A 20071-nucleotide genomic window follows, 5' to 3' on the forward strand; every position below is an offset into this window, starting at 1 on the left:
GTGTGGGGTCCTGGCTTTGCCTTGTCCCTAGAAGCTAAAATGTCAACAAACCAGTTCTCCCCCAATAGTTCCTTTCTTTGATGACAAAACCTGTTCCTCTCTCCTCTTTCTTCCCCTCAGCTTTTATAGCTTTTTCTACCAATCCTCGACTGGCTGCAAAAATCAAGCTGTACATTGCCTTGGCTCCCGTTGCCACAGTTAAATATGCTAAAACTCCTCTGGCAAAGCTCTCTCTGCTTCATGAAGTGCAAATCAAGGTATGCCGTTCTTCTGAGTCTTCACTATACAGATCCAGAGCGGAATACCCTGTAGTGGTAAACAGTTTAGTGCTGCTGCGGCCTAAGAACCACGAGAGCAACTCCCTACCCTTTAGCACTGTGTAATGCCTGACAGGCTGGGCATCAACACCTGACGTGGGTTGGGCAAGCATTGGAGCTGACGTCAGGCTCTTTTTTTCTCTGTGGCCTGGCGCTGTGAAGTGAAGCATGGCGGGAGTCGTAGTATCGGGTGGCTAGGTCTGCAGTGCCTTCACCACAGCTGCCCATTTCCTCTGCTGCCTGCCACTGCCAACACCCATCTCTTGGTAAGCTTCGGGTGAAACAACTGGGAGGCTGTGAAAGGGCACCACCAGAGGGCACTTTGGCCAGGCCCTTATTAAACCTTGCAGTGGCCCCATGAAAAAAGTGCATCAGTGGACAACTTTGCCTTGTAAACTAGGCAGACCGTTGGTTTAACTCAGCACTGGCTATATGTTTTTGACTTGAGGACCACATTCACTCATGGCTAAGCCTCTGGGGGGCCCCATGCCAACAGCGGTTGTGGACAGCAGTGGGTGTGGCCACCTCGCACTCTTGCTCACACACTTATCCCATGCACACACAGGATACACAGTGCAGGTCAGCTGATCTGTGCAGGTCAGCTGAGAAGGAGGAAGATTGTTTCCTCACACTCCATCAAATCTGCTGACCAGGGAGGGGATGATTTGCATCTCCATTGAGGTGCATTCTGTCTGCTTTAAGTCCTGCCCCCACCTCACTTTGTTCCTGCCACTCTTGGTCTTTAACTTTTCAGGACTTTAGGATTGTCCTTCATATATGATGTACAATTACTTTAGATTTTACCGCATTACACTGAACGTTGTTGTTTTAATATTGTACAAATGTTTGTGTTTTCATTTGCACTGGAATCCATGTGCAGACGCCTTTCCAAAATTTTAATTTTCAATTTCAATTTATAGCAATGAAATTTTCAATTTCATTGTTCCGCAAGGGACAATGACAATAAAGATATCGTATCGTAATCAATTAATAGATAATATAGTCTATTAGAAGGGCTCTCTTAAGGCCCACATTTCATCGCATTCCAATAGTACTTAAACTAGAGACATTTGCCATGCAGAGCAGTGTCTGTGCCTGGCTTATCTTAAGTGCTTATAATTTGGGACTTTTTAGATCATATTATCACTCTATGGAACTGGAATAACGAGGATTCCGTATCCTTAACACAAGTGTCACTTTGAAATTTTGCAGGCCATGTTTGGAATGAAAGAATTTTTACCAAAAACTTTTTTGGGTTCTTCGGTTGCTGCTGAATTTTGCAGCCGAAACTTATTGGCCCCCATTTGTGGCAACCTCCTGTTCATGTTGTGCGGATTTAATGAGAAGAACCTAAACCTGGTGAGTAGAATTTTTTAATATATGCTCTTCTGCATTCTCAAGACTATCTGTTCCATCCACCTACTCCTCCTAAATCGCATGTATTATGAAAAGTAATGGCCACACTCAAGTATAGACCACTTAAAGACCAAGGAAGGAGCCTGAACATGCAACTGAGTAGATGGTGCCTGGCTTGGTGCCTGGCTGAGTAGATGGTGCCTGTCTAAACCAAGGACCTCCGGTCATCCAGATATTGGACTACAATTCCCATGATTCCTGACCTTTGAACATGCTGTCTGGGGCTGATGGGAGTCCAACAATGTCCACTAGGTTCCCCACCACTGGTCTAAGCAGTCGAGGCAAGAAGGGAACAAACTGCAATCATACACAAAATTTCAGCTGTCGTCAGGCCACAGTTCTGTACATCACTGCATGTGCGTTTAGCTAATCCTATAAATATTGTTATTCTGAGTCACTTGTTTAACCTTTTCGATGCCTGGGTGGGGTTGTGAAAAAGAAGCTGTTTTATCTTTCAGAGCCGAATAGATGTGTATGCAGCCCAAGCCCCATCTGGAACATCTGTGCAGAATATAATCCATTGGAAGCAGGTATGGTCCACCGGAAATATTAACCTCCCCCTCTCCCATTGTTCATTTTCTTGATACATGCATACATTTGAGATTCTCTTCTATCTGCAGAGCATCCTTGGTGGTAAACTCCAAGCTTATGATTATGGATTGTTTGACAACCTAGCTCGTTATGGCAAGGTAGAGCCTTTTCCAACTTTTTCAGATTTTGTTCCAAAATGAAAATAAAAATACTGAAAGTTTGCAAATGCCCTTACTATCTCCCCTGCCCTTAAAGCATTGAATGCCATGCTGTATTTATTCTAAAAAGCAACTGACAGGTGACAGTGGGGCAAGGGTGAGAAGGCGAAAGAAAGAAAGTAGATTGTTCAAGAGAGTAAGCTGGCTTACACTGCCTGATGAAGTGATTAAAACATTGAAGTGATTAAAATTAATTAAATAATAATAATAATAATAATAATAATAATAATAATAATATTCTGTACCTTTTACCAAACAACTAAAGTAAAACAAGCTAATAAAAAAATGCTACAGGATCTCAATCTGTTTTTTGTTTTTTGTTATTTTAACTTTGCAGAAGTATTAGATTATTGTTGTTAACTCTTCTTATTGATTTTTTTTTAAAATCCCCTTTGTAAACCATATTTAGGGTTCTTCTTGTTTAACAGTGCATAACTTTTATGAAATATTTCTTTACATTTCTTCCCCCTCCCCTTACACATAAAAAATGGACAAAACTTTGCTAAAATCTTATTCTGTTTCATCTGAGCTCATTTTCTCTTTCAATCTTTTTTAAAGGTTCAACCTCCTGAATACAATATAAGGAATATGAATGTAACAACAATAGTCTGGAGTTCTGGAAAAGATTGGCTTTCTGGCCCTGAGGATGTCAATATGTTAATCCCCAAGATCAAAAACCTTCTTTACCACGAATATATTCCTGAGTGGAATCATCTGGATTTTGTGTTTGGTCTTGATGCTGCTGATCGAATGTATTATAAAATCATTGAGAATTTAAAAGAGAACCTTTAAGGAAATGTTTCTCTTGGAATAGGAACAAAGTCCCTTTGCTTTCCTGATTGTCTGATTTTTTAAAATAAAGAAATAAACTAATACTTTATAAAACTTTCTCATAGTATTACTGTACCCAGTACATTTTCACCCAACCTCAGATTTAAATGCACATCAGTCAAATTGGATTTGATAAATATATTGCCCAATTTACACATCACCCAGGACATTCCTGATGATGATGATGATTTATTGAATTTATATACAGCCCTATACCCAAGGGTCTCAGGGCAGTTCACAGAATAAAATCAAGATATAAAACAACATAACTAATAAAAATAAAAACAATAACCCAATACCCCTGCAAACCACATTTTAAAAGAGCATAGGTTGTAAATCAGATCAATCAACAGCCTGGTTAAAAAGGAACATTTTTGCCTGGCTCCTAAAGGTGTATAATGAGGGCACCAGGCGAACTTCCCTGGGGAGAGCATTCCACAGACAGGGAGTCACTGCAGAGAAGTCCTGTTCTCCTGTTGCCATCCTCTGGACCTCTCAAGGAGGAGGCACATGAAGAAGGGCCTCAGGAGATGATCTCACGGTCTGATATCTCCTGCCCTGCTGAATTCTACCTGAAAATCATGGAGAATGGCCTTTTCTGTGGTGGTTCCCCATTTGTGAAATGCTCTCGCCAGTGGGGCTTGCCTGGCACCATCATCATATATCTTTAGGCACCAAGCAAAAGCTTTCCACTATTTTATTGTAATATTGTGCGCCACCTCAATCTCCAAGCGTTGCAAGATTCCAGGGGTTTTGGATATGTGGCACAGCAGAGACTCTGGTGTCCTCACGATATGCAGTTTATTTACACATATATAGTGGTACCTTTGTATTCGAGCAGCTTGTCTCTCGAATAAATCGACTCCCAAACACCGCAAACCCAGATGTAAGTGTTCTGGTTTGCAATTTTCTTTGGAAGTTGAACGTCTGATGCAGCTTCTTTTTGAGTGCAGGAAGCTCCTGCAGCCAATCAGAAGCTGCGCCTTGGTTTTCGAACGGTTTCGAGAGTCGAACAGACTCCCAGAACAGATTAAGTTCGAGAACTAAGATACCACTGTATACAACCTGAGCCAACAATGGAGGGGTTCACAGCATCCACACCCAAAAGGGGTCTTGTTTCTGTTAGAATTCCTGCTCCATGATTGCAGTTATGGGATTGTTGTCTTTCACATGACGTGGTATGTTTTGACTCCACAGAGTGGGATGTGATGGAGACAGGATGTTTGTGTTACTGTGTTCCATGAAGTGGGACTATTGTCCTTTGTTCTTTTTTCCCTTTGCTGTCTGATGCTAGAGAGAGAGGGAGCCATGTTGCAGTGCTCCGTGTGTGTTTATATGCAAATAAAGTAGATTAGCCAAAATGCTGAGTTGCTGAGGTCTGTCACGCGAAGCTGTGAAGACTCTGAGGATCCCTAAGTGTGCCGGTGATGTTTGGGCTGAAGAAAGCTTTTGAAGCTCCTGAACGATCAACCAGGAGGGAGAGAACATGCCAATTGGGCATGTGTCTCTGCCAGGGTCCTTCTCGAGTGTAGGCTGAGCTCCTAACAGTTTTCCCCATAGCCGCAGCCTTGGATTCAAACGTAAATCAAACATTGCTCTTCAGCGGTGCTCTGACTCTCTCTCCAGCTTGCTGTTTTACCTCAAGGTCACATCACTCCACTCTCATCTCTTGTCTTTTGACTTTCTGAAGCTAGCAGCCAGCTGAGGGAAAGCGTGGGCAGCCAGACTAACACCTCAACATGGAAAGTTAACCTGGCTTATATTTTCACACTTGCTGGATCCAGGCTTAGAATGACATAAAGCCTAGTCCCCAACCCACACTGTCAAACTCATGACAGTATCAATGTGATTTATTATTATTATTATTATTTGGTTGTTTGGTTGGAAGTTGCTTTGGGTTGCCCTGGGCAACATAAAGCAACTAACAAATGTAATAATAATATATATATATTTTTATTGCACTGGAGACAGTCACTCTGCTGGAGCAAAAGCACCAGCTTAGTATGTAAGCATTCAAGCTGCCCAAATTGTGTGTTTGTTAATTCTCCTTGACGTCTCAGCAGCTTTCGATACCATGAGCCATGGTATCTTTCTGGAGCAGCTGTCTGAGTTTAGGGATGGGTGGCACCACTTTGTGCTGCTTCCAGTCCTACTTGGATGGTTGTTTCCAGAGAGTGATGCTTGGAGAGTGCTCTTTGACCCTGTGGAGCCTTCAGTGTGTGGTTGGTGTGGGCAGAGGGGAGTTTAAAGACCCCTCTTCCAACGCTTATCTGAATTATACATATCTTTCGTCCCTCAACTCCCAAGCTGATAATGGATCATTTTATGCCATTCCATCTGTGTCAGGCTACAGATATACAAAACTGCCCACAAATTGTGTGTTTCTTCCATCTTTTGGTTTCAGGACCTGACACGTTGTTTGGTTTCCCATTCTTCATTTCTCCCTCTTTTCTTTTCTTTTCTTTTCTTTTCTTTTCTTCTCTTCTCTTCTCTTCTCTTCTCTTCTCTTCTCTCTCTCTCTCTCTCTCGCTCTCTCTCTTTCAAAAAAACAGAAGTAAGTTCATTTGCAGAAATTCCTGCTATGCAGGCTATAAAATCCAGCACTACTTAAGCACTTAAAAAATAAAGAATAAAAATGCTATTGATCTGAATGGGGGAAAGTATAGGAGGGATGCAATGCAAAGCCTGTGGTCTCAGCTGCAAATAAAACATTTTAAGTGTGTTTTAAGTGCAATATACATGTGACACTAGATGGTGATGGTGAGACTTATGGAAAATTCAATGTATTTTTAAAACAAGCATTTTCAGAATGCTTTTATATGTGTGTAGATTCCACCTGTGTCTATCTATAGGGAGAAGCTTTCCAGAAACAAGTAACATATTGCTATTCATTTCCTGGACAAGTCAGTAGGTGGCAGCCGAAGAAAGTAAATAGCTCATGCCCTTGGCTTCCCTGGCAGTTTCTTCTCATTCTTGGGTTAAGCTATCTAAGAAAGGACGTGTGTTATTGTCTCCCCAAGTCTCCTTTATTTCAGCATTCTGTTTTGTCCATTTGCCACCTTCTCCCTTCCTTTATTTTCTTAATGAAATTTCATATTTCTAGGTTGCTCAATCACTGCCAGAGTGTCCTTTCTCCTGGCAGAACAAGAGGAGCAGATGACAGCAAAGCTTGCACAATCAGAATAAGATCCACTATCTGACTGCTGACTCAGGACCCTAAACTGTGTTTTTATAATCAACTTTTTATTTTGTTCTATTAATGAATGAATCCCACATAAGGAGAAGTCACAGACTGCAATTTGTTCAGTGTGTTCCCCAATTATATTGCAATGTTCTCTTGTTGTTACGGCTGACGGCTGACGCAAATAGAGTTTCATTCATTCATTTATTCATTCATTCATTCATATAATTTGGAGGACTAGAGTGTATATGCTTGCCAAACTCAAAGATTGTGTAATCTCCCACAGGCTTAGATCACTTGGGTTGATACTACAGGAGCTTAGGATCAGGGTTGTTAAAGACTAGCAGGCTCTAATGAGCTCTAAGAATTCAGAGAACTGTGGGCTGGCTTTACTCTCTGAGTAGACTGCAAGGGATCTGGCTCGGAAATGCAGGGTGTGTTATCTTAGAGGTTGTAATAAGCACCCCCATATTTCTTCCTGGCTGTGGGTTGAGATGGAAGGTAAGAAGTGACTATCAGATTATTAAGAAGCAATTGGCCAACCCTACAGCACTGTTGTGCAGCAGTTGCGCAAGGCAAGGTGCAAGAAGGCTTTCTTGAGTTTCCCCATTCTGCCACACCCACAATAATCCAATATGCTGATATTCTGTTTAATTACAAGGCACGAGGTCACCCTGCAGCTCTAGGTGCAAAATGACATCATTTAGCAAGAGGAACTCCTGGCCCAAGAAACAGGTTTCTCTGCAAAGAGAAGCCATGTGTCTGTTCAGAATATGGTGTTGTCATGTAAGTTGCTGAGTTGTAGTTATTGTTTAATATTATATAGCAGCAGTATGCAGGATCAAAGGAATGGAAGATTAAATATAAATAAAAGGAAATCAATCATTTTAATTTGAAGGGAACAATATACTTGCACAAAATTTTATCCAGTCTATCAGTGAGAACTTTTAAGTTTCATCACTTCTTTGAAGTGATTGGGGGCAAAGTGATGGAAATTCTAATTGAATAAAAGTTGCACAGTCCTAGCTCCATATAAATGAAATTACACTGATTGTATAGCCTCATTGGAAACAAATCAAATTAAAGCTTCCAATTTTAAACCACATCAGAGTGTACCACACTGTATGTAAAATTGCACCATCCCTCAAGTTACACAAGTCCACATAAAACAGTTAAGTTAGCCCCAAAACCAATAATCTGCTACAGCAAAGTGCACAAATCTGACGCAACTCATAAACTGACCAATTCCAAATTTGTCAAATCATAATTCTTCTCAAATCAGTATTGGATTGCACAGTTCTGCTATGAACAGGCTACGGAACCTGACTCTTCAAACTGCAGAATGATAAAAAAGTAATATAAATAACAAAGCCTGAACGAACTATCAATGAATGCATCACACATAAGGAGAAGTCACAGACTGCAATTTGTTCAGAATGTTTCCCAATTATACTCTCCTTAATAGGTCTGCAAGCCTATAAACATGTTCTGAGAGTAACCATGTAAAGAATTGCACTGCACATCATCTCAAGAAAACACTTATGTGGTCTCTTTAAATGTTGTTAATTAGAATTGGATGGTTCTATTTCTTTTCAATGAATTGATTAAAACAAAACCAAAGTTTCTTTAAAACAAACAAACAAACAAACAAACCCAACAACAACAGTGTTTCACATTGATGAGTTGGTTAAAAATAATGTCCCTATAAAGCTTTCTTCTTCTTCACCCAAACAGGTCATGCCATAGAGTTCCATGAAAAAAGTGTTATAGTGTCCTTTGGTCTCTTTACGCATGGAATAAAGCCATTGCTGCTGACCCACAAAATAATCCTCATAGTCTGGCCATCTCAGTGCTTGAAGTTGTTTGTTCAGCTCCTCAGCTAGTGCATTATTCCAGACAAAGTTATGTACTGCATGCATCCTCAACCTTCCAATGGTTCTTTATTTGAGACATGGACAAATAACAGCAGCATCCTATCTAGTAGCTTTTATCCACTAATTATACAAAAATTATCAATGGGGATAATAACATGGGTTGGAGCCAGCTTTAGCCTACATTGCTAATCCCACTTACCACATTCCATTAAATAGAAATCACTTCTAAGGTGATGCTAGAATTGTACTGTTAGTCATGCTTTGAGCAGATTCACTGAGATCAAGTTAGATGTGACCAATTTAAGCCCCATTGTTTTCAGTGCGTCTATTCTAAGCATGCCTAAATCTGGATCCAGCCTAATAATCCTAGAATATAATGTGTCTTTTTCAAGCAATTGTTTCTGTCATGATGATATTGTCATCTAAGAAAGAGGCTGAGAACTCGCTTAGTCAGATTCTGTATGATATGAGGGTACTTCAGGCTTCCATTACTTCCAAATAGGAATGGAAGGATCTGTTGATATCAATTCTCCCAGTTTCCCATGTTTCCAAACTTACATTCACTTCTCTACATTCCTGCAGCAATTTGTGATTTTTTAAAATCATCCTTCGTGAAAATTCTCCAGCATTTTAGGGCAAATTTCTCATAATAAACACTTTTCCATGTAGCTTTGACTAATGTAAGCACATTTACAAGCAATATAATGCATTTGTATATGTTATTTCCATTAATATATTCATTTTTATGCACACTTTCCTAATATATGCCTTTTTGTAAACACTGGTTGATTAGACAACTGGACTGCAAAATTCAGTGAATTCTAAGGATAACTGTATTTCAGTCCACATTGTTTTGGAAAGTACGGATTTTATAGATTTTGCTTTCAATGTGAACTGAATAGAATCTCTCTCCTATCCCTACTTCCAGATTATTATTTTGCCTACTACCTCCTGCAACTCACATGTACATTTCAGACAGTGCAGTGAATAAATGACGGAACTCTCATGCCTCCAGTTTCCTGGTTATGCTTATATACAATTGATCCTCTATTAGTTTAGCTTCTTAATATATAATGGGATAAATTCAGCAACCTCACTGTTGTGAGATGAGAATTCAAAAGGCATACCAGTTGATCCAGAGGCTATAGAACCAGGAATGTCGGGTTTCTAAACCTGAACTTCCTTCTAGATTACAACTGTAATTGTTGGATTCCATCAGCAAGTTCAGAGATAATGGTACTTATAGTTCAACAACATCCAAAGGGCCACAGGTTCCCCATTCCTATCCAAGAATGAACCACCATCTTGTTTTTCAAAGAATGAAATTGCCACTTCTTTATTATGAAAGAAGGAATATAGCTGAGACATTATGTGTATGCAATTCTATCATATTGGGCTTTGGGGATAAGGTAGCTAAAATGAATGAGCAGTTAATGAAAAGATACATCAAGGTACTTTATGGGTGGGATATGCACAGCATAATTGTACGTTCTGAAAGTGTAATAGTCTATGATCATGCATTCCTTAATATCCTTTTGCTTTAACACCCGAGCAACATTAGATCCTGCACATTCAGGTGTCTAGCAGATCCTGCAGAACTTGGTAAGTGAATGTAGACTTGTGATATTTGCTATAACTACCTCTGGCAAAGTTCTGGAGTGGAAGTGTTCTGTCACTTTCCTGGCTTGCAAGAATACCAAAAGCGGCTGGATGAGGGTTTTTTTGTTTTTTTGTTTTTTAACTCCCAGGGTCATAGTCACTTTGTACTGGAAAAGTTTGGAAGGAGTGAATTTCAGCACATATGGTGTGTATTTCGAATGCTTTTGATGGAAATAAAGGGTGCGGGAGGTTAAAAATTAAAGTTGGATAATGGGGTTGCTGCATCTATTCCATAATCTATTAGAAAATCTGTTGTTATATAATGTGGAATAATAAGAGAGAGAGTTTGTATGAAAGTGACTACAATTATCAGCAGCACGTAAGTTTAGGACAGCAGCAGAAGGGAACAGTGGTGGCAGCAGGGAGCCATAATGGAAGTACAGTGGTACCTCTGGTTATGTACTTAATTCGTTCCAGAGGTCCGTTCTTAACCTGAAACTCTTCTTAACCTCAAGCACCACTTTAACTAATGGGGCCTCCCGCTGCTGCCGTGCCACCACCGTGCAATTTCTGTTCTCATCCTGAAGAAAAGTTCTTAACCCGAGGTATTATTTCTGGCTTAGCGGAGTCTGTAAACTGAAGCGTATGTAACCTGAAGCGTATGTAACCCGAGGTACCACTGTAGAAGACATTAAAAGCTGAACCTCAACTTTATGAAAATTTGGGCTCAGCTTATCAGTACAGGAGGGATGCATGTTCTGAATGAAACCATAGCAATATTACCTTTCAAGATTTTAAGAAGGAGATAGTCTGGATACAGCAATGGTCTTGAGATTCTGGTACAAGGTAAGAAAACACATTTTCTGCATACAAATAGAGCCTAGAAGATTTTGGCTTCTTGTGCATGTTACTGCAGCGTGCACTGTGGGAATCTCAAGGCTTGCAAATCAATCACAGCAAGCATAACAGTGTGTGAAGTAGCAAATAGCATGCATCCCAGAGTTTACAGGTTTTCTAAAAGTTTGGGTGTGATTGGATGTCTGAGATAGGATTGGCTTTTTGCCAGAGGCTTCTAATGCTGACAAAGAACAGTATACCACCTTGCTGACAGAAGGAGTTTTACATATCCGACCAGAGGAACCAGTCGCTAACAATATTTCTGTGTTGTCAATTAATCCTTGGCCAGCCGGCCAAAACATGCTGGCTAAAACCAAAAACTAGCACCACCTCTTTTTAGGTACCTTGGCAACTGCCTTATATTGAGTTAGACCACGGGTCCCTTTAACTCAGTACTGTCTGCAAAAACTAGGAGTGCTTCACCAGGGTTTCAGCTAGAGAACTGTCCTAGGCCTGACTAGACTTGTCGGGGATTGAGCATGGAACCTTCTGCCTGCAATGAATGAAGATGCTCCAACACTAAGCTAACTCAGCCGCAACTGAAAACTTGTCTGGAGATTTTGCTTCTATTATTTAATCACCAAGATCTTGGATTATGCTATTATGAATAGCAACAAAGGAATGCCCTCTAAGGATGCAGCCGTCGAGGGACTATCAGGACCAGCTGGGGGCTGGGCAAGGAACTTTTGGCAGATTTGTTCCCTCAGCTCTCTAGCAGCACTGTGACAAGGAAGAGGAACCAGTGGGCTTCTGGAAGAATTGTGAGGAGAAGCCTCACATTTGTGGTTGACATACGGTTCAGAATTTGTTTGGAAACTACTTCCAGGTGATGTCATATCCTGAGGTTCCTTGTTAGCAGTGTGTTGCTACTGGTAAGTCAACTATGAAGGGGAAACGCCAATTAAGTCTTTGCTTTGGGATGAAGTAAGGGCAAGGGCCCTATCCTTTAGAAGCGTCCCTGCCTGCCTTTTGTGTAAACCAGGTCCTAATTTGCAAATGTACCTGTCCTCTGCTGAAACAGGGATAGGAGAGTTATCACCAGGTAAGATGTGGAAGAGTATTTGGGAGATTGTCTGCTGTTATGGAGATGGGGCATGATGGTGGAGAATGTTGGGAGGTAGACCTGAAGCATGGGATGCTGTGTTATATACTACTCAGGGTTGGTCTAGCTCAGTTTTGTTTACTTTGACTGGCTGTGACTCTCCAGGTTTTCAGACAGGTAATCTTAACCACCCTACCTGGAGGTGCCAGGAATTGTATCTTCTGCATGCAAAGCAGATGGTCTACCACTGAGCTATGCCCTTCCTCAAGGAAGGCCCTTGCTGATAAAAGATTACTAAAGGCAGTTGGCTGATACACTATTTTTAGTGAAGCTGCTGCATGGTGGAATGGGGGAGCAATTCAGTTTGGTTAACATTTTAATAGGAACAGACCTTCTCCATTCAGTTTAATATCACGGACAGCTTCAGGTGCCTATTCCTATTGTGTTGATGATTTTCAAATGAAGGAGCATCCAGTTGGTTGTCTATTTATGGGTGACCCATTTATTTATTTACTTTTTACAGAGAATCAAAATGTGGCTGATGATTGTGTTGGTGTATATGACTGAAGGAATTGTGTCTTCAGGAGAATTCCAAGAGTTAAACAAGCCAAATCCAGAACAATTTCTGAATACTGTAAGTACATCTCTGGATGTGAAAGGAGCACGATATTGCTTGACACTATTTTACAGTTTTATCCTCCCTACATATAGGATTTTGCCACCTTAGAGTACTTAGTATTGGGTGCAAATGTTCAACCAGAAAATACACAAGGTTGGTAGTGCGTTTGAAAGGTGCATGTATCTTGAATGACTACTTTTCTTGGTGCTGTGTACAAAAATAAATGCTTGATGCAGGTACAGCTCAGGGCATCTTGCTGCCTGAACCAATCAACAATTTCATGTCCAAATATAGAGCAAATGGGATTTAATCTGCTTGGCAGCTTTGTCCTCCAACTGCCAACAGTCCCCCAAGAATCTGCAACCTGAGGGTGTCCCCTCCCCATGTTTCTCCAAATACAGTGATGGGAAATCTCTGGTCCACATACCTAATTAGGTTTACCAGGCCTTAGTGGCTGGCCAGCCAGGCCATTCTGGGTGAAGCATGAATTGGCCGCCTTTACCATGCTTGATGTTGCTGAGGCTCAGATTTGAAACTGCAAAGGAAGCATTGCAAGCACAGTTCAGTCCTTCATTTGCAAGCAGAATTCAGTGCCTTTTGAATCCGGAGCCTTTTCCTGTTGCTCTGCACAGCGATTTGGGGTGGGGTGGGGAGCATAATTTGCTTCAAGCTTGGAGACAGCACTGCTGTGCATTTTGCTGAGAAAAGTGACGATTTATATGCATACACAATACATGCATCAATAAAAAATGAACTAGTTCACAGTGGGATGCATTCAAGGCTGCTTTGGAGACAATCCTTTACATAACCTTATTGCATTATATTATGAATTTTTATATTATTCCATATTTGTCTCCTATTCTGCCGAAAGTGGAAAGTGTGTATATGTGAAAATGAGCTAAAATCTGAATTTTGGTTTTAATTTAACCAGTTTAAATCCCGCAACAACAATGGACCAAGAAGCATAGGCAACCTTTCTGAAAGTACTTCATTTTGGAAAATTTTGTTTCTTCTTTATCTAGGATGGAATCATACGTCGCTGGGACTATCCAAGTGAGGTCCATGATAACATCCTGACAGCTGATGGCTATTATTTAACCATGAACAGAATTCCTTATGGCAGAGGAGGCAAACATGGTGGGTCTCCAATGTGAAAGAAGAAATGAAAATGTAATAGCAAGCCCCATGCATTCTCCAACACTATCTGAGTAGCAATTAAGTAGAAATCTTATGGGCAGGGCTGTTTCTTAGAAGTTACTTTCCAAGAACCCCAAACCAGACAACTCTAGATAGTAAGATATAGGGATGATAATTTTTTTTTGGATGTGCAGCAGGATGTCCACTTACGGAGCCCAACTCCTCCACAGCATAAAATTTATGTGTGCTACTTTATGTGTATAGGTGCAAAGCTAGATATAATTCCTATAATTTAAATATAAACACAATATACAGTGGAGACAACTGTGATCAGGTGACCTGTATGCCTGCTCAGTCTGCTGTCTGGGTGCAAACTGTTGATGGGGAAACTTCAAAGTCCTTGCTCTCTCTTTGAAACTAGCATTGGACTGGACAAACAGAGGGTGCCTTCAAATACAGGATAGCCCTCTGCCAGCCATAATAATAATAATAATAATAATAATAATAATAATAATAATAATAATAGTGATAATATATTATTTATATCCCGCCCATCTGGCTGGGTTTCCTCTGGCCACTCTGGGCGGCTCCCAAGAGAATATGAAAAATACAATAAAAGAACAAACATTAAAACCTTCCCTAAATGTCTTCTAAAAGTCAGATAGTTGTTTATTTCCTTAACATCTGATGGGAGGGCATTCCACAGGGCGCCACTACTGAGAAGGCACTCTGCCTGGTTCCCTGTAATCTCACTTCTTGCAGTGAGGGAACCGCCAGAAGGCCCTCGGAGCTGGACGATGGGGGTGGAGATGCTCTTTTAGGAATACTGGGCCGAGGCCATTTAGGGCTTTAAAGGTCAGCACCAACACTTTGCATTTTGCTTGGAAGTGTACTGGGAGCCAATGTAGGTCTTTTAGGACTGGTGTTATATGGTCTTGACGGGCTGTCCTCTGCAAAGAAGGCCACATGGCCATCCTAGTGTGCTGCAGTCTTTCTTACAGAAGTTAATTCTTTGTATCTGTTTCAGGTTCCAGACCTGCTGTCTTGGTGATTCCTGGATTAATAATGGAAAGTAGCACCTGGGTCTCCAATATACCCAGTAATAGTTTGGGCTTCATCTTGGCAGATGCTGGTTATGATGTTTGGCTTGGGAATGTTAGAGGAACGTCCTGGTCGAGAAAGCACCAGAACCTTTCTGTCTTGCAACAGGAATTCTGGAATTTCAGGTAGATCCTCACAAATTGGGGGTGAGACTTTTGAAATGCATATGCGGTTGTCTATTACTGTCAAGCAATGATGCACTGGGGCTTATCAGGAGTGGCTTGCTGGGCAGGACTGAGCAGCTAAGTCAGCTACCTGGCAGGTGGCTCTCTGCTACTTACCAGGAGGAAGAGGGGGAGGTGACATGGTGCACAGGTAACTACAGAACTGCCAAATTGGCTCCACCAGTGCGTTTGAGCCACACTCATATCTGCCCCACCCAGTAAGAAACAGTAGCCCACCTGCCAGGAAGCTAGTTGTGTTGCTGCTCCCCAACTGTCAATCTATTTCTGGAGTTTATGTTAGATTTCAGCTGCAGGAAATAAATACACATGGTTTATGACTACAAACATAAGAGACTTCTGTGTCTTGAGATCCATGAATGGTCAGCTCACACTGTTCATGTATATGAAATGCTGCTGCTTTAATCAACAATGAGACATCTTGTGTACCAGCATTGCATGCCCAACTTTGTGTTTCTGCTCCTCAGCTTTCATGAAATGAGCCTCTATGACCTTCCAGCCATGATAGACTACATTCTGCAGGAAAATGGCCAAAAGCAGATCTATTACATTGGACACTCTCAAGGTGCTACTTTAGGTAAGTTTCAAATATAGAGAAGGGCTGTCATCACACACACACACACACACACACACACACACACACACACACACACATCTCCTCCTTATTTGGCTTCGGCAAACCAAAAGCTATCTTTTTTGTTTGTAACAAAATTTCCTTCAATATTGTCCTTACAAGGTTTTGATTCAATGTGATTGCAGAAGTTTCTTTCATCAATTTTTTAACAGCTCTTAGATATGGTACCCACAGAGCCAGTTGCACAAACTGGTTGATACCCGAGTCTAAATACAATTCTTAGCGATATCTCTGCAATCTAGCAATTTTTGCCATCACTCGGATGATGAGCTTGTTAGTATGTTCAAGACTCAACCCTGAGCTAATATTTGTGAGCTTAATTAATGATAATTAATGTGCATCTCCAGTAACACCCTGTAGTATGAGTGGAGAGCACATTGGATGCTTCATGGCTTGGTACAAATCTCTGTATGATGCAAGTCTGTATGCACATTTGCCCACAACTATGTGTCCAATTCCCAAGTAAAAACTTTTTTCTTGTCAGGGCAGTTAAAACTGACTGACTTCTGTACCTTTGCCTTTCTGACTGATGAGTCTCTTCTTCCTTTGCTTTCCCCAATTATCGTTGTAAATAAATTATTATTTTTTGCAGGTTTCATAGCCTTTTCTATGATGCCAGAGGTGGCTGAAAAAATCAAGTTATTCTTTGTTTTTGCTCCTGCGTACACATTTCAGAACAGCAAAGGCCCAGTAATCCAGATATTATTTTTTCCTGATTTTCTTATAAAGGTATCAGTTGCATTGTTCTTGCTCTTTATGGATTCATTCAGTTGTTTCCCACAATGTGAATCTGCAGAATGCAGTTTTCTTAGACAAGCTACTTGTATAGTTTGCTTAATAATACAAAAATGGTAAATTTGCTAAAACAGCAAATTGTTTATAAAGTGTCCTTCTCTAACGTTTTTATGAGAGGTAAACAGGAAGCCATTAAATAACCCTTTTTGAAAGTGAGCAAAATTTAAAAATGATGTTAATTGCATGAAAGTAGTTAACATGCAAGTAAGAACAGGGGACCCAAACAAGATCAGGACGGTGACTGGTGGGAAAAGTGATTGCCCCATGTTGTAATCCCAATGACTTTTAGTCCAACATCTGTCGCACACTTTGTCATAGGGGCCACATACAGGGGACTGCTCATTCTAGATTACCTCTCCACTACAACTCCTCTCACCAGTTTACAGTATTGACCTTTGTTTGGTAGGGAAATGACTAGGAAAACAGATTTATTGGTGGGAATGAATGACCCTCCCCAAAGCTAATCTGAATGAATTAATGCCCAGCTCCTTCTCTTTGTCCCTCCTAAGGCTGTCTCATCACCTCTTCTAGTCTCATTACTTCTTTTTGAAACAATCAACCAGGGCTGGTTTCCATGTTTCTCTTTTCTCTTTTTGCCACCCTGGCCAACAGGTGGGGTGCTCAACAACTCCCTGTAGCTGTGTTCTTTTCTTAAAAGGCTCAGCAGTGTTGTGATAGCACCTTGCGCATGGACCCAACTAGTCATAATGTGGTTTCAAATCTCCAGCACTTGTCTCAGGAAACACCTGGAGTTATTCTCTGAGGACTCCAGTCCAAACCCTGGAGGCCCAATGCAAATGTTTGTGGGTGGGGATTGGAATTAATTTGTTGAGGGTGGAGGAAAAACCAAGCAGAGCTCTTAAAAACTTACTGGAGCTCAAGCTGGCTGTAAGATACCACACAATAAGTGGGAAATGAGGATTCATGTCTTAGAACAGAGTAGAATGGCGTCAACTAGAGCTAAATGCAGGTGTTGTCTTTTTAAGGAACCGAGCATTCAGCAGTATCTTTCAGCCAGCAAGAAAGCTGGTTTACCCTGCCACACCCCGAAAAACTCATTGCTGAATATTTTGCTTGAATGAGGCAGCTAGGTCCTGCCACACCTGATCTGCAAATGAAAGGGCAGACAGCCATGTGAGGATAAAGTGTATATGGCTGCATTATTATAAATATAATTATATATAGTAATATAACAACAAATGCTCTTTCAAATGGTTCTCAGTAGCACAGGAGGCACTCTAGGGCATTCAGAGCAGGAGCCAGTCTTTATTATAAGTTTGCCTAGCCAAAGCTTGCAACAGAAATAAATTGAACTTTTTAAGGTCTTTATTTAAGCTGTCAATCTTGCTATGGCTTCTCATTACTGATGGCAGTAAGTCGGGAGCACAGTGGTGCCTCGCAAGACGAAATTAATTCGTTCCGCAAGTTTTTTCTTCTTGCGAGTTTTTCGTCTTGCGAAGCACGGTTTCCCATAGGAATGCATTGAAAATCAATTAATGCGTTCCTATGGAGACCGCTTGCCAGGCTGGCGGTGCGGAGAAGGGCTTTTCTCCCCACCGCAAGCCTTCAGGACAGGTACGGGAACAGAGGGGAAGGCGCGCAGCGCTTCTCCTCTGTTCCCGGGGCTTGCGGTGGGAGGAGGGTTTTTCCTCCCCACGCCAACATTCAGAACAGCATTCTGAAAGTTGGCGGTGGGAAGGAAAACCCTCCTCCCACCGCCAGCCTTCGGAGCAGCCATCTGAAGGCTGGCGGCTGGAGCAGGTCTCTCTGCCCCACCGCCAGCCTTCGGAGCAGCCTTCCGAAGGCTGCCGGTGGGGCGGAGAGACCTCCTCCCGCCGCCAGCCTTCAGAGCAGCCTTCCGAAGGCTGCCAGTGGGGCGGAGAGACCTCCTCCCGCCGCCAGCCTTCAGAGCAGCCTTCCGAAGGCTGCCGGTGGGGCGGAGAGACCTCCTCTCGCCGCCAGCCTTCGGAGCAGCCTTCCGAAGGCTGGCGGTGGGAGGAGGTCTCTCCGCCCCACCGCCAGCCTTCGGAGGAGCCTTCGGAGGAGCCTTCCCGCCGCCAGCCTTCGGAGGAGGTCCGAGGACAGTGGGGTAGACGCGCTTCGCTTCCCCACTGTCCCGGAGATTTCCCTATGGGCTTTCCGCCCCGCCGCCAGCCTTCGGAGCAGCCTTCCGAAGGCTGGCGGTGGGGAGGAGGTCTCTCCGCCCCACCGCCAGCCTTCGGAGGAGGTCCGAGGACAGTGGGGAAGACGCGCTGTGCTTCCCCGCTGTCCCGGAGATTTCCCTATGGGCTTTCGTCTTGCGAAGGAAGCCCATAGGGAAATTTGTTTTGTGAAGCGCCTCCAAAACGGAAAACCCTTTCGTCTAGTGGGTTTTCCGTCTTGCGAGGCGTTCGTCTTGCGGGGCACCACTGTATGTTTCACCCCTGCTGATTGGCTTTTGTATTAACTTAATTTCATGTTGTATTTGTTTGTGTTCTGCACACCTATCTATGCTATCTTTTGCCTTTCCTGAGCCTTTGGCCTCCTTAGATAGAAATAAAATCTTTCTTCTCTCTTTATTCGGGGGTTTAAAAACTCCCCACTTAGGTAAACACTTCATGTATTGGGGGGCAAGTACAGTAGTTCTCCCCTACAAAAGAATATATAGCCCATTTGTTATTATTTAAGGTGCTTCCATGTGTGTGTCGACCTATTGATACACACACCAAGGCACTTCACATGCCAACCAGACACACGGACAGCGGGGTGTGGTCACTGTGTGTGTGTGTGTGTCAGCATCTGGAGCAAGGCCTAGTCCACACAGCCCTATAATCCCCAATATAATCTTTCAATTTGTGTGTTTGTGTGTGACCTGAATCTCCCCTGTGTTTCTTTGCTGTGACTTATTATCAGGGCCAGCCCACTCATGAGATAAAGTGAGGTGGCTGCCTCAGGTGGCAGGATCCACAGGGTCAGCAGATCTGGCCTCCAAGGAACGCATCACCTGCCACCGCCACTGCAGTGGCAATGTCAGCTGTGGTGTACTCCTTAGAGACTGGATCTGCCACCTCCTTGGCAGCCCCGCCCCCACGTCCCACCTCTACAGTAGCTTCTTGATGAACAGGAGTTACTGCAGGTCTCCTCCCACCTTTGTTCCTGATGTAGAACTTCACTAGCTCCTTCTTCTCTGGTGGGAGTGGGAATCTTGTGATTCGCCTCTCAGGTGCCAAAATGTATTGGGCTATCCAACAATGCAATCCTAACCATGTCTACTCAGAAGCATGTCCCATAGAATCAATGGGGCTTACTTCCAAGTAAATTGTATATGTATTTTTATTCATTGCATATATGTTTAGATTTGTCACTTGGGCACATGAGTGTGATACAAGAAATATAAGTGCAAGAGAACAAAGACATAAATTAAAGTTCACAATTCTTTTAATGTTTCACAGGTTATATTTGGCACGAAAGAATTCCGCTTATTAAGTAGAAGTCTGAGAGCATTTGTTGCTAAGATTTGCAGCTACCAATTAATACAAAACCTTTGCGCCCAAAGCCTTTACCTTATAGGTGGCTTCAATAAGAACAGCTTAAATGTGGTATGTATGTATCTTTAATTATTTTCTTTCTCTTTTACTTCTGGTCCCTTGGCTTGTGGTTTCCCATTCTTAATCTCTTGACTACAGGTCTATGATTGTGGTACTTTTTCATTCTGTCG

At 42.2% G+C, this 20071-nt stretch overlaps 1 protein-coding gene across 1 annotated transcript in view; it reads left to right on the top strand.

Annotated features, from left to right (window-relative positions):
- Nucleotides 1-20071, top strand: part of LOC309342760 (uncharacterized protein) — a 30457-nt gene that overhangs the window by 5355 nt on the left and 5031 nt on the right. Inside the window, exons 7-18 of the mRNA XM_081863587.1 lie at nucleotides 121-257; nucleotides 1530-1676; nucleotides 2192-2263; nucleotides 2354-2422; nucleotides 3041-3271; nucleotides 11892-11906; nucleotides 12430-12540; nucleotides 13548-13662; nucleotides 14690-14888; nucleotides 15413-15522; nucleotides 16172-16308; nucleotides 19806-19952. Coding sequence (XP_081719713.1) covers nucleotides 121-257; nucleotides 1530-1676; nucleotides 2192-2263; nucleotides 2354-2422; nucleotides 3041-3271; nucleotides 11892-11906; nucleotides 12430-12540; nucleotides 13548-13662; nucleotides 14690-14888; nucleotides 15413-15522; nucleotides 16172-16308; nucleotides 19806-19952 — 1490 coding nt within the window. The remainder of the gene's footprint in view (nucleotides 1-120; nucleotides 258-1529; nucleotides 1677-2191; nucleotides 2264-2353; nucleotides 2423-3040; nucleotides 3272-11891; nucleotides 11907-12429; nucleotides 12541-13547; nucleotides 13663-14689; nucleotides 14889-15412; nucleotides 15523-16171; nucleotides 16309-19805; nucleotides 19953-20071) is intronic.

This window comes from Podarcis erhardii (assembly GCF_964252035.2).
Source record: "Podarcis erhardii genome assembly, chromosome: 5".
Taxonomy (NCBI): domain Eukaryota; kingdom Metazoa; phylum Chordata; class Lepidosauria; order Squamata; family Lacertidae; genus Podarcis; species Podarcis erhardii.